The sequence below is a fragment of the Hemitrygon akajei genome, chromosome 24, assembly GCF_048418815.1.
Source record: "Hemitrygon akajei chromosome 24, sHemAka1.3, whole genome shotgun sequence".
Lineage (NCBI taxonomy): Eukaryota > Metazoa > Chordata > Chondrichthyes > Myliobatiformes > Dasyatidae > Hemitrygon > Hemitrygon akajei.
The window spans coordinates 42437964-42452993 of NC_133147.1; the positions used below are offsets into that span (position 1 = coordinate 42437964).

The 15030-nt window shown below is 46.6% G+C and overlaps 1 protein-coding gene and 1 long non-coding RNA gene across 2 annotated transcripts in view; one reads left to right on the plus strand and one right to left on the minus strand.

Moving 5' to 3' along the window:
* Window positions 1–15030, minus strand: part of LOC140715610 (uncharacterized) — a 72498-nt gene that overhangs the window by 32248 nt on the left and 25220 nt on the right. The gene's annotated exons all lie outside the window — the stretch shown is intronic.
* Window positions 1–15030, plus strand: part of LOC140715609 (forkhead box protein P3-like) — a 55842-nt gene that overhangs the window by 25564 nt on the left and 15248 nt on the right. Inside the window, exon 5 of the mRNA XM_073027978.1 lies at window positions 12007–12103. Within this exon, the coding sequence (XP_072884079.1) occupies window positions 12007–12103 (97 nt within the window). The remainder of the gene's footprint in view (window positions 1–12006; window positions 12104–15030) is intronic.

A 15030-nucleotide genomic window follows, 5' to 3' on the forward strand; every position in this document is an offset into this window, starting at 1 on the left:
CACCCCACAACCCACACCGTGACACTCTGACACACCCCACACCCCACCCCATGACACTCTGACACACCCCACAACCCACACCATGACACTCTGATACACCCCACCCCATGAAACTGATACACCCCACAACCCACCCCATGACACTGACACACCCCACAACCCACACCATGACACTCTGATACACCCCACCCCATGACACTGACACACCCCACAACCCACCCCATGACACTGACACACCCCACAACCCACACCGTGACACTCTGATACACCCCACCCCATGACACTGACACACCCCACAACCCACCCCATGACAATAACACACCCCACACCCCTCACTGTAACACCGATACATTCCATATTGTGACAATAACACACCCCACACCTCTCACTGTAACACCGAAACATCCCATATTGTGACAATAACAAACCCCACACCCCTCACTGTAACACCGATACATTCCATACTGTGACAATAACACACCCCACACCCCTCACTGTAACCGATACATTCCATATTGTGACAATAACACACCCCACACCCCTAACTGTAACACCGATACATTCCATACTGTGACAATAACACACCCCGCACCCCTCACTGTAACACCGATACATTCCATATTGTGACAATAACACACCCCACACCCCTCACTGTAACACCGATACATTCCATATTGTGACAATAACACACCCCACACCCCTCACTGTAACACCGATACATTCCATATTGTGACAATAACACACCCCACACCCCTCACTGTAACACCGATACATTCCATACTGTGACAATAACACACCCCACACCCCTCACTGTAACACCGATACATTCCATATTGTGACAATAACACACCCCACACCCCTCACTGTAACACCGATACATTCCATACTGTGACAATAACACACCCCACACCCCTCACTGTAAAACCGATACATTCCATACTGTGACAATAACACACCCCACACCCCTCACTGTAACACCGATACATTCCATATTGTGACAATAACACACCCCACACCCCTCACTGTAACACCGAAACATCCCATATTGTGACAATAACACACCCCACACCCCTCACTGTAACACCGATACATTCCATACTGTGACAATAACACACCCCACACCCCTCACTGTAACACCGATACATTCCATACTGTGACAATAACACACCCCACACCCCTCACTGTAACACCGATACATTCCATACTGTGACAATAACACACCCCACACCCCTCACTGCAACACCGATACATTCCATACTGTGACAATAACACACCCCACACCCCTCACTGTAACACCGATACATTCCATTTTGTGACAATAACACACCCCACACCCCTCACTGCAACACCGATACATTCCATACTGTGACAATAACACACCCCACACCCCTCACTGTAACACCGATACATTCCATATTGTGACAATAACACACCCTACACCCCTCACTGTAACACCGAAACATCCCATACTGTGACAATAACACACCCCACACCCCTCACTGTAACACCGATACATTCCATACTGTGACAATAACACACCACACACCCCTCACTGTAACACCGATACATTCCATACTGTGACAATAACACACCCCACACCCCTCACTGTAACACCGAAACATCCCATACTGTGACAATAACACACCCCACACCCCTCACTGCAACACCGAAACATCCCATACTGTGACAATAACACACCCCACACCCCTCACTGTAACACCGATACATTCCATATTGTGACAATAACACACCCTACACCCCTCACTGTAACACCGAAACATCCCATACTGTGACAATAACACACCCCACACCCCTCACTGTAACACCGATACATTCCATACTGTGACAATAACACACCACACACCCCTCACTGTAACACCGATACATTCCATACTGTGACAATAACACACCCCACACCCCTCACTGTAACACCGAAACATCCCATACTGTGACAATAACACACCCCACACCCCTCACTGCAACACCGAAACATCCCATACTGTGACAATAACACACCCCACACCCCTCACTGCAACACCGAAACATCCCATATTGTGACAATAACACACCCCACACCCCTCACTGTAACACCGAAACATCCCATACTGTGACAATAACACACCCCACACCCCTCACTGTAACACCGATACATTCCATACTGTGACAATAACACACCCCACACCCCTCACTGTAACACCGAAACATCCCATACTGTGACAATAACACACCCCACACCTCTCACTGTAACACCGAAACATCCCATATTGTGACAATAACACACCCCACACCCCTCACTGCAACACCGATACATTCCATACTGTGACAATAACACACCCCACACCCCTCACTGTAACACCGAAACATCCCATACTGTGACAATAACACACCCCACACCTCTCACTGTAACACCGAAACATCCCATATTGTGACAATAACACACCCCACACCCCTCACTGTAACACCGATACATTCCATATTGTGACAATAACACACCCCACACCCCTCACTGTAACACCGATACATCCCATACTGTGACAATAACACACCCCACACCCCTCACTGTAACACCGATACATTCCATACTGTGACAATAACACACCCCACACCCCTCACTGTAACACCGATACATTCCATATTGTGACAATAACACACCCCACACCCCTCACTGTAACACCGATACATTCCATATTGTGACAATAACACACCCCACACCTCTCACTGTAACACCGAAACATCCCATATTGTGACAATAACACACCCCACACCCCTCACTGTAACACCGATACATCCGATATTGTGACAATAACACACCCCACACCCCTCACTGTAACACCGATACATCCCATACTGTGACAATAACACACCCCACACCCCTCACTGTAACACCGATACATTCCATATTGTGACAATAACACACCCCACACCCCTCACTGTAACACCGATACATTCCATACTGTGACAATAACACACCCCACACCCCTCACTGTAACACCGATACATCCCATATTGTGACAATATAACACCCCACACCCCTCACTGTAACACCGATACATTCCATACTGTGACAATAACACACCCCACACCCCTCACTGTAACACCGATACATCCCATATTGTGACAATAACACACCCCACACCCCTCACTGTAACACCGATACATTCCATACTGTGACAATAACACACCCCACACCCCTCACTGTAACACCGATACATTCCATATTGTGACAATAACACACCCCACACCCCTCACTGTAACACCGATACATTCCATATTGTGACAATAACACACCCCACACCTCTCACTGTAACACCGAAACATCCCATATTGTGACAATAACAAACCCCACACCCCTCACTGTAACACCGATACATTCCATACTGTGACAATAACACACCCCACACCCCTCACTGTAACCGATACATTCCATATTGTGACAATAACACACCCCACACCCCTAACTGTAACACCGATACATTCCATACTGTGACAATAACACACCCCACACCCCTCACTGTAACACCGATACATTCCATACTGTGACAATAACACACCCCACACCCCTCACTGCAACACCGATACATCCCATACTGTGACAATAACACACCCCACACCCCTCACTGTAACACCGATACATTCCATACTGTGACAATAACACACCCCACACCCCTCACTGTAACACCGAAACATCCCATACTGTGACAATAACACACCCCACACCCCTCACTGTAACACCGATACATTCCATACTGTGACAATAACACACCCCACACCCCTCACTGTAACACCGATACATTCCATATTGTGACAATAACACACCCCACACCTCTCACTGTAACACCGATACATCCCATACTGTGACAATAACACACCCCACACCCCTCACTGTAACACCGATACATTCCATACTGTGACAATAACACACCCCACACCCCTCACTGTAACACCGATACATTCCATATTGTGACAATAACACACCCCACACCCCTCACTGTAACACCGATACATTCCATACTGTGACAATAACACACCCCACACCCCTCACTGTAACACCGATACATTCCATACTGTGACAATAACACACCCCACACCCCTCACTGTAACACCGATACATTCCATACTGTGACAATAACACACCCCACACCCCTCACTGCAACACCGATACATTCCATACTGTGACAATAACACACCCCACACCCCTCACTGTAACACCGATACATTCCATTTTGTGACAATAACACACCCCACACCCCTCACTGCAACACCGATACATTCCATATTGTGACAATAACACACCCCACACCCCTCACTGTAACACCGAAACATCCCATACTGTGACAATAACACACCCCACACCCCTCACTGTAACACCGATACATTCCATACTGTGACAATAACACACCCCACACCCCTCACTGTAACACCGATACATTCCATACTGTGACAATAACACACCCCACACCCCTCACTGTAACACCGAAACATCCCATACTGTGACAATAACACACCCCACACCCCTCACTGCAACACCGAAACATCCCATACTGTGACAATAACACACCCCACACCCCTCACTGTAACACCGAAACATCCCATACTGTGACAATAACACACCCCACACCCCTCACTGTAACACCGATACATTCCATACTGTGACAATAACACACCCCACACCCCTCACTGTAACACCGAAACATCCCATACTGTGACAATAACACACCCCACACCTCTCACTGTAACACCGAAACATCCCATATTGTGACAATAACACACCCCACACCCCTCACTGCAACACCGATACATTCCATACTGTGACAATAACACACCCCACACCCCTCACTGTAACACCGAAACATCCCATACTGTGACAATAACACACCCCACACCTCTCACTGTAACACCGAAACATCCCATATTGTGACAATAACACACCCCACACCCCTCACTGTAACACCGATACATTCCATATTGTGACAATAACACACCCCACACCCCTCACTGTAACACCGATACATCCCATACTGTGACAATAACACACCCCACACCCCTCACTGTAACACCGATACATTCCATACTGTGACAATAACACACCCCACACCCCTCACTGTAACACCGATACATTCCATATTGTGACAATAACACACCCCACACCCCTCACTGTAACACCGATACATTCCATATTGTGACAATAACACACCCCACACCTCTCACTGTAACACCGAAACATCCCATATTGTGACAATAACACACCCCACACCCCTCACTGTAACACCGATACATCCGATATTGTGACAATAACACACCCCACACCCCTCACTGTAACACCGATACATCCCATACTGTGACAATAACACACCCCACACCCCTCACTGTAACACCGATACATTCCATATTGTGACAATAACACACCCCACACCCCTCACTGTAACACCGATACATTCCATACTGTGACAATAACACACCCCACACCCCTCACTGTAACACCGATACATCCCATATTGTGACAATAACACACCCCACACCCCTCACTGTAACACCGATACATTCCATACTGTGACAATAACACACCCCACACCCCTCACTGTAACACCGATACATTCCATACTGTGACAATAACACACCCCACACCCCTCACTGTAACACCGATACATCCCATACTGTGACAATAACACACCCCACACCCCTCACTGTAACACCGATACATTCCATACTGTGACAATAACACACCCCACACCCCTCACTGTAACACCGAAACATCCCATACTGTGACAATAACACACCCCACACCTCTCACTGTAACACCGAAACATCCCATATTGTGACAATAACACACCCCACACCCCTCACTGCAACACCGATACATTCCATACTGTGACAATAACACACCCCACACCCCTCACTGTAACACCGAAACATCCCATACTGTGACAATAACACACCCCACACCTCTCACTGTAACACCGAAACATCCCATATTGTGACAATAACACACCCCACACCCCTCACTGTAACACCGATACATTCCATATTGTGACAATAACACACCCCACACCCCTCACTGTAACACCGATACATCCCATACTGTGACAATAACACACCCCACACCCCTCACTGTAACACCGATACATTCCATACTGTGACAATAACACACCCCACACCCCTCACTGTAACACCGATACATTCCATATTGTGACAATAACACACCCCACACCCCTCACTGTAACACCGATACATTCCATATTGTGACAATAACACACCCCACACCTCTCACTGTAACACCGAAACATCCCATATTGTGACAATAACACACCCCACACCCCTCACTGTAACACCGATACATCCGATATTGTGACAATAACACACCCCACACCCCTCACTGTAACACCGATACATCCCATACTGTGACAATAACACACCCCACACCCCTCACTGTAACACCGATACATTCCATATTGTGACAATAACACACCCCACACCCCTCACTGTAACACCGATACATTCCATACTGTGACAATAACACACCCCACACCCCTCACTGTAACACCGATACATCCCATATTGTGACAATAACACACCCCACACCCCTCACTGTAACACCGATACATTCCATACTGTGACAATAACACACCCCACACCCCTCACTGTAACACCGATACATCCCATATTGTGACAATAACACACCCCACACCCCTCACTGTAACACCGATACATTCCATACTGTGACAATAACACACCCCACACCCCTCACTGTAACACCGATACATTCCATATTGTGACAATAACACACCCCACACCCCTCACTGTAACACCGATACATTCCATATTGTGACAATAACACACCCCACACCTCTCACTGTAACACCGAAACATCCCATATTGTGACAATAACAAACCCCACACCCCTCACTGTAACACCGATACATTCCATACTGTGACAATAACACACCCCACACCCCTCACTGTAACCGATACATTCCATATTGTGACAATAACACACCCCACACCCCTAACTGTAACACCGATACATTCCATACTGTGACAATAACACACCCCACACCCCTCACTGTAACACCGATACATTCCATACTGTGACAATAACACACCCCACACCCCTCACTGCAACACCGATACATCCCATACTGTGACAATAACACACCCCACACCCCTCACTGTAACACCGATACATTCCATACTGTGACAATAACACACCCCACACCCCTCACTGTAACACCGAAACATCCCATACTGTGACAATAACACACCCCACACCCCTCACTGTAACACCGATACATTCCATACTGTGACAATAACACACCCCACACCCCTCACTGTAACACCGATACATTCCATATTGTGACAATAACACACCCCACACCTCTCACTGTAACACCGATACATCCCATACTGTGACAATAACACACCCCACACCCCTCACTGTAACACCGATACATTCCATACTGTGACAATAACACACCCCACACCCCTCACTGTAACACCGATACATTCCATATTGTGACAATAACACACCCCACACCCCTCACTGTAACACCGATACATTCCATATTGTGACAATAACACACCCCACACCTCTCACTGTAACACCGAAACATCCCATATTGTGACAATAACACACCCCACACCCCTCACTGTAACACCGATACATTCCATACTGTGACAATAACACACCCCACACCCCTCACTGTAACACCGATACATTCCATATTGTGACAATAACACACCCCACACCCCTCACTGTAACACCGATACATTCCATATTGTGACAATAACACACCCCACACCTCTCACTGTAACACCGAAACATCCCATATTGTGACAATAACACACCCCACACCCCTCACTGTAACACCGATACATTCCATACTGTGACAATAACACACCCCACACCCCTCACTGTAACACCGATACATTCCATATTGTGACAATAACACACCCCACACCCCTCACTGTAACACCGATACATTCCATACTGTGACAATAACACACCCCACACCCCTCACTGTAACACCGATACATTCCATACTGTGACAATAACACACCCCACACCCCTCACTGCAACACCGAAACATCCCATATTGTGACAATAACACACCCCACACCCCTCACTGTAACACCGATACATCCCATACTGTGACAATAACACACCCCACACCCCTCACTGTAACACCGATACATCCCATACTGTGACAATAACACACCCCACACCCCTCACTGCAACACCGATACATTCCATACTGTGACAATAACACACCCCACACCCCTCACTGCAACACCGATACATTCCATACTGTGACAATAACACACCCCACACCCCTCACTGCAACACCGATACATTCCATACTGTGACAATAACACACCCCACACCCCTCACTGTAACACCGATACATTCCATATTGTGACAATAACACACCCCACACCCCTCACTGTAACACCGATACATTCCATATTGTGACAATAACACACCCCACACCCCTCACTGTAACACCGATACATTCCATATTGTGACAATAACACACCCCACACCCCTCACTGTAACACCGATACATTCCATAATGTGACAATAACACACCCCACACCCCTCACTGTAACACCGATACATTCCATACTGTGACAATAACACACCCCACACCCCTCACTGTAACACCGATACATTCCATACTGTGACAATAACACACCCCACACCCCTCACTGTAACACCGATACATCCCATACTGTGACAATAACACACCCCACACCCCTCACTGTAACACCGATACATCCCATACTGTGACAATAACACACCCCACACCCCTCACTGTAACACCGATACATTCCATACTGTGACAATAACACACCCCACACCTCTCACTGTAACACCGATACATTCCATACTGTGACAATAACACACCCCACACCCCTCACTGTAACACCGATACATTCCATACTGTGACAATAACACACCCCACACCCCTCACTGTAACACCGATACATCCCATACTGTGACAATAACACACCCCACACCCCTCACTGTAACACCGATACATTCCATATTGTGACAATAACACACCCCACACCCCTCACTGTAACACCGATACATTCCATACTGTGACAATAACACACCCCACACCCCTCACTGTAACACCGATACATTCCATACTGTGACAATAACACACCCCACACCCCTCACTGTAACACCGATACATTCCATATTGTGACAATAACACACCCCACACCCCTCACTGTAACACCGATACATTCCATATTGTGACAATAACACACCCCACACCCCTCACTGTAACACCGATACATTCCATACTGTGACAATAACACACCCCACACCCCTCACTGTAACACCGATACATTCCATACTGTGACAATAACACACCCCACACCCCTCACTGTAACACCGATACATCCCATACTGTGACAATAACACACCCCACACCCCTCACTGTAACACCGATACATTCCATACTGTGACAATAACACACCCCACACCCCTCACTGTAACACCGATACATCCCATACTGTGACAATAACACACCCCACACCCCTCACTGTATCACCGATACATTCCATACTGTGACAATAACACACCCACACCCCTCACTGTAACACCGATACATTCCATACTGTGACAATAACACACCCCACACCCCTCACTGTAACACCGATACATTCCATACTGTGACAATAACACACCCCACACCCCTCACTGCAACACCGATACATTCCATACTGTGACAATAACACACCCCACACCCCTCACTGTAACACCGATACATTCCATATTGTGACAATAACACACCCCACACCCCTCACTGTAACACCGATACATCCCATACTGTGACAATAACACACCCCACACCCCTCACTGTAACACCGATACATTCCATATTGTGACAATAACACACCCCACACCCCTCACTGTAACACCGATACATTCCATATTGTGACAATAACACACCCCACACCCCTCACTGTAACACCGATACATCCCATACTGTGACAATAACACAACCCACACCCCTCACTGTAACACCGATACATCCCATACTGTGACAATAACACACCCCACACCCCTCACTGTAACACCGATACATCCCATACTGTGACAATAACACACCCCACACCCCTCACTGTAACACCGATACATCCCATACTGTGACAATAACACACCCCACACCCCTCACTGTAACACCGATACATCCCATACTGTGACAATAACACACCCCACACCCCTCACTGTAACACCGATACATCCCATACTGTGACAATAACACACCCCACACCCCTCACTGTAACACCGATACATTCCATACTGTGACAATAACACACCCCACACCCCTCACTGCAACACCGATACATTCCATACTGTGACAATAACACACCCCACACCCCTCACTGTAACACTGATACATTCCATACTGTGACAATAACACACCCCACACCCCTCACTGTAACACCGATACATCCCATACTGTGACAATAACACACCCCACACCCCTCACTGTAACACCGATACATCCCATATTGTGACAATAACACACCCCACACCCCTCACTGTAACACCGATACATCCCATACTGTGACAATAACACACCCCACACCCCTCACTGTAACACCGATACATCCCATACTGTGACAATAACACACCCCACACCCCTCACTGTAACACCGATACATTCCATATTGTGACAATAACACACCCCACACCCCTCACTGTAACACCGATACATTCCATACTGTGACAATAACACACCCCACACCCCTCACTGTAACACCGATACATCCCATATTGTGACAATAACACACCCCACACCCCTCACTGTAACACCGATACATCCCATACTGTGACAATAACACACCCCACACCCCTCACTGTAACACCGATACATTCCATACTGTGACAATAACACACCCCACACCCCTCACTGTAACACCGATACATCCCATACTGTGACAATAACACACCCCACACCCCTCACTGTAACACCGATACATCCCATACTGTGACAATAACACACCCCACACCCCTCACTGTAACACCGATACATTCCATACTGTGACAATAACACACCCCACACCCCTCACTGTAACACCGATACATTCCATACTGTGACAATAACACACCCCACACCCCTCACTGTAACACCGATACATTCCATACTGTGACAATAACACACCCCACACCCCTCACTGTAACACCGATACATTCCATACTGTGACAATAACACACCCCACACCCCTCACTGTAACACCGATACATTCCATACTGTGACAATAACACACCCCACACCCCTCACTGTAACACCGATACATTCCATACTGTGACAATAACACACCCCACACCCCTCACTGTAACACCGATACATCCCATACTGTGACAATAACACACCCCACACCCCTCACTGTAACACCGATACATCCCATACTGTGACAATAACACACCCCACACCCCTCACTGTAACACCGATACATCCCATACTGTGACAATAACACACCCCACACCCCTCACTGTAACACCGAAACATCCCATACTGTGACAATAACACACCCCACACCCCTCACTGTAACACCGATACATCCCATACTGTGACAATAACACACCCCACACCCCTCACTGTAACACCGAAACATCCCATACTGTGACAATAACACACCCCACACCCCTCACTGTAACACCGATACATTCCATACTGTGACAATAACACACCCCACACCCCTCACTGTAACACCGATACATTCCATACTGTGACAATAACACACCCCACACCCCTCACTGTAACACCGATACATCCCATACTGTGACAATAACACACCCCACACCCCTCACTGTAACACCGATACATCCCATACTGTGACAATAACACACCCCACACCCCTCACTGTAACACCGATACATCCCATACTGTGACACTGACACACCCCACACCCCTCACTGTAACACCGATACATTCCATACTGTGACAATAACCTACCCCCCTCACTGTGTCTATCCCCGCTGTCCAGGTTTCTGACTGGTTGAGGATTTGCGCCGTTCCTCTGGTATCAGTGAACTCCAATGAAAGTCAACAGTGGGACAAGGACAGCTTAAGGCAACTCACAGGTAACACAAATTTGTCTTAATGGATTTAAGACCATAAGACCATATGGAATTATTGCAGAATTAGGCCATTGGCCCATCAAGTCTGCTCCACTGTTCCATCTTGGCTGATTATTATCTCTCTGATCCTTATTCTCCTGCCTTTTGCAGATATTTTTGACATCCTGACTAAACAAGAACTATCAACCTCCACCTTAAATATATTCAATGACTTGGGTTCCACAGCTGCCTGTAGCAATGAATGCCACAGATTCACCACCCTCTGGCTATAGAAATTCCTCCTCATCTCTGGTCTAAATGGATGTCCATCTATTCTGTGGCTGTTCCCTCTGATCCTAGACACCCACACCATAGGGTGTCTCCCTGTCTACTCTATCTCAGCCTTTCAATATTTTTCAATGAGATCCCCTCCGTTCATTCTTCTAAACTCCAGCAAGTACTTCACCTATATTAACCCTTTCATTCCTGGAATCATTCTTGTGAACATCCTCTGGACTCTTGTCAAATGCAGCACATCTTTTTTACACAAGAGGCATTACATCCTTGCTTTTATATTCTGGTCCTCTCAAAATGAATGCAAATACTGCACTTGCCTTTCCTACCACCAGCTCAACCTGCAAGTTAACATTTAGGGAATCCTGCACAAAGATTTCCAAGTACCTTTTCTCTGTTTTATAAAATATTCTGTGTCTTTATTTCTTCTACCATACGCTTCTGTACATTATATTCCATATGCCACTTCTTTGCCTGTTCTCCCAAACTACGTCCTTCAGCAGGCTCCCTGGTTCCTCAACACTACCTGCCCTCCAGCTACCTTCGTGTTGTTTGAAAACTTGCCACAAAGCCATCAATTCCATCATCCAAGTCATTGACAGATAATGTGAAATGAAGCAGTCCCTGTGGAACACCACTAGTCAACGTCAGCCAAGCACAATAGGCCCCTTTTATTTGCACTCTGTGTCTCCTGCCAGTTGGCCAGTCTCATATCTATGCTAGTAACATTCCTGTAATACCCTGGGCTTGTCTTGTTAAACAGCCTCAAAGGCCTTCTGAAAATCCAACTAAACAACGTTCACTGACTCTCCTTTGTCTATCCTGCTTGCTACTTTTTCAAAGAATTCCAACAGATTTGTCTGACAAGATTTCCCCTTGAGGAGACCACGCTGACTTTGGCCTATTTTGTCAGGAGCCTCCAAGTACCCCGAACCCACATATTTAATAATGGACTCCAATATCCTCCCAACCACTGAAGTCGGTGTAATACACACCAGGGTGAAGGTGTTTCACTGTGAATAGATTCAATGGAAACCATTGAGAGGTGCCATTGATGGAATAGCAGAATAGACGTGATGGGCCGAATGGTCTGATTCTGCTTCAGAGGACAAATTACTCTCAAAGTATGCTGCCCTCGGGGCATCCACCTCTTTGCAGACTGTGGATTTGCTAAGAGGATGTAGAGACGATTGCAAGGGTCAGTGTCCTGGTTCAGCTGAGTAACAGAGGACTCTCTAATCCAAGGGTTCTCAGAGACACACAGGGAAACAGAAATCAAGTGCTGCTGGAAGATCACCAGCTTGGTGAAAGCCCACCCTCTGGTCTTCCAGCACAGTGATACGTCAGTAAGGGAATGCTGCCAACTGGCTGCAGGAATACGTGCTGAGAGACACGCTGAAGCTCAGTGCAACCAACATGGGGGAAGGACCACAACCTTCTGCATACAGAGGGGCTGAGTCGGGCAGGAAAGGCTGTCAATCAAGGGGGAGCACGTAACAGACAATGGTGCTTTGTGTGTACAGTATGTCTGTTTACATTGAATCAGAACGAGAAGCAGGTTTAATATCACTGACATGTATCATGAAATTTGTTGTTAAGTAGAAACAGGACATTGCAATACATGATGATTAAAAACTATAAATTATAATATAATAATATATATTAAATGAGTTCTGCAAAATGTGAGAAAAAATAGTGAGGTGGTATTCATGGACTTGAGAAACCTGATGGCAGAGGGGAGAAGTTGTCCTTAAATCACTGAGTGTGTGCCTTTAGGTTCCTGTACCTCCTCCCTGACAAGAGCATGTCCTGAGTGATGGTGGACGCTGCCTTTTTGAGGCATTGCTCCTTTAAGATGCCCCGATGCTGGGGAGGCCGGTGCCCACGACAGAGCTGACAGAGTTTATAACTTCCTGCAGCTTATTTCGATCCTGTGCAATGCTCCACCCCCATACCAGTCAGCGATGCAGCCAGTTAGAATGCCCTCCACAGTACATCCGTAGAAATTTGCGAGTATCTTCGGTGACATACCAAATCTCCTCAAACTCCTAATGAAATATAGACTGTCATGCCTTCTTCGTAACTGCATCGATATGTTGATAGATTCTCAGAGATGTTAACACCCACGAACTTGTGATCATGAATGATTAGGTTCTGTTTTGTAACATTTCTTCATTTGTATATATTTGATATCGTAAATAAAGCCAATTTTTAAAAATTAAAAGTAATTTCAGTCTGAAGAGGTTTCACTGTACCAGGCATTGTTGTGAAAAATGTGTTATCTTAATATGTTTTTACAGCAGACTTCAATCATTGCAAGCAGTTGCTCATTTTGGAGAGGCAGTGGGAGGTTTAAAAAGAGCTCACGGCTTTTTGTGAATTTTCGACAGGCTTCAATCATAGTGATCTATTAAGTACTTGGAAAGGCCAATTAAAAATAAAGTTAGGTTTAAGCAGAGCAGCCACTGTTGGAGTGGGATATTTTTAGAATGGCTACTTTCAGCTTTTGGCACAGAAGGCTTCAACAACAAGAACGCTCCTCCTGTGAGATGTGGGATTGCAGGGTACCAAACAGTCTCCTAATGAGAATATCTGCAGCAAGTCCAACCGACTTCAGGTCCTGACTGGCAACTGGAGCTGGAGCCAGATATACTCAA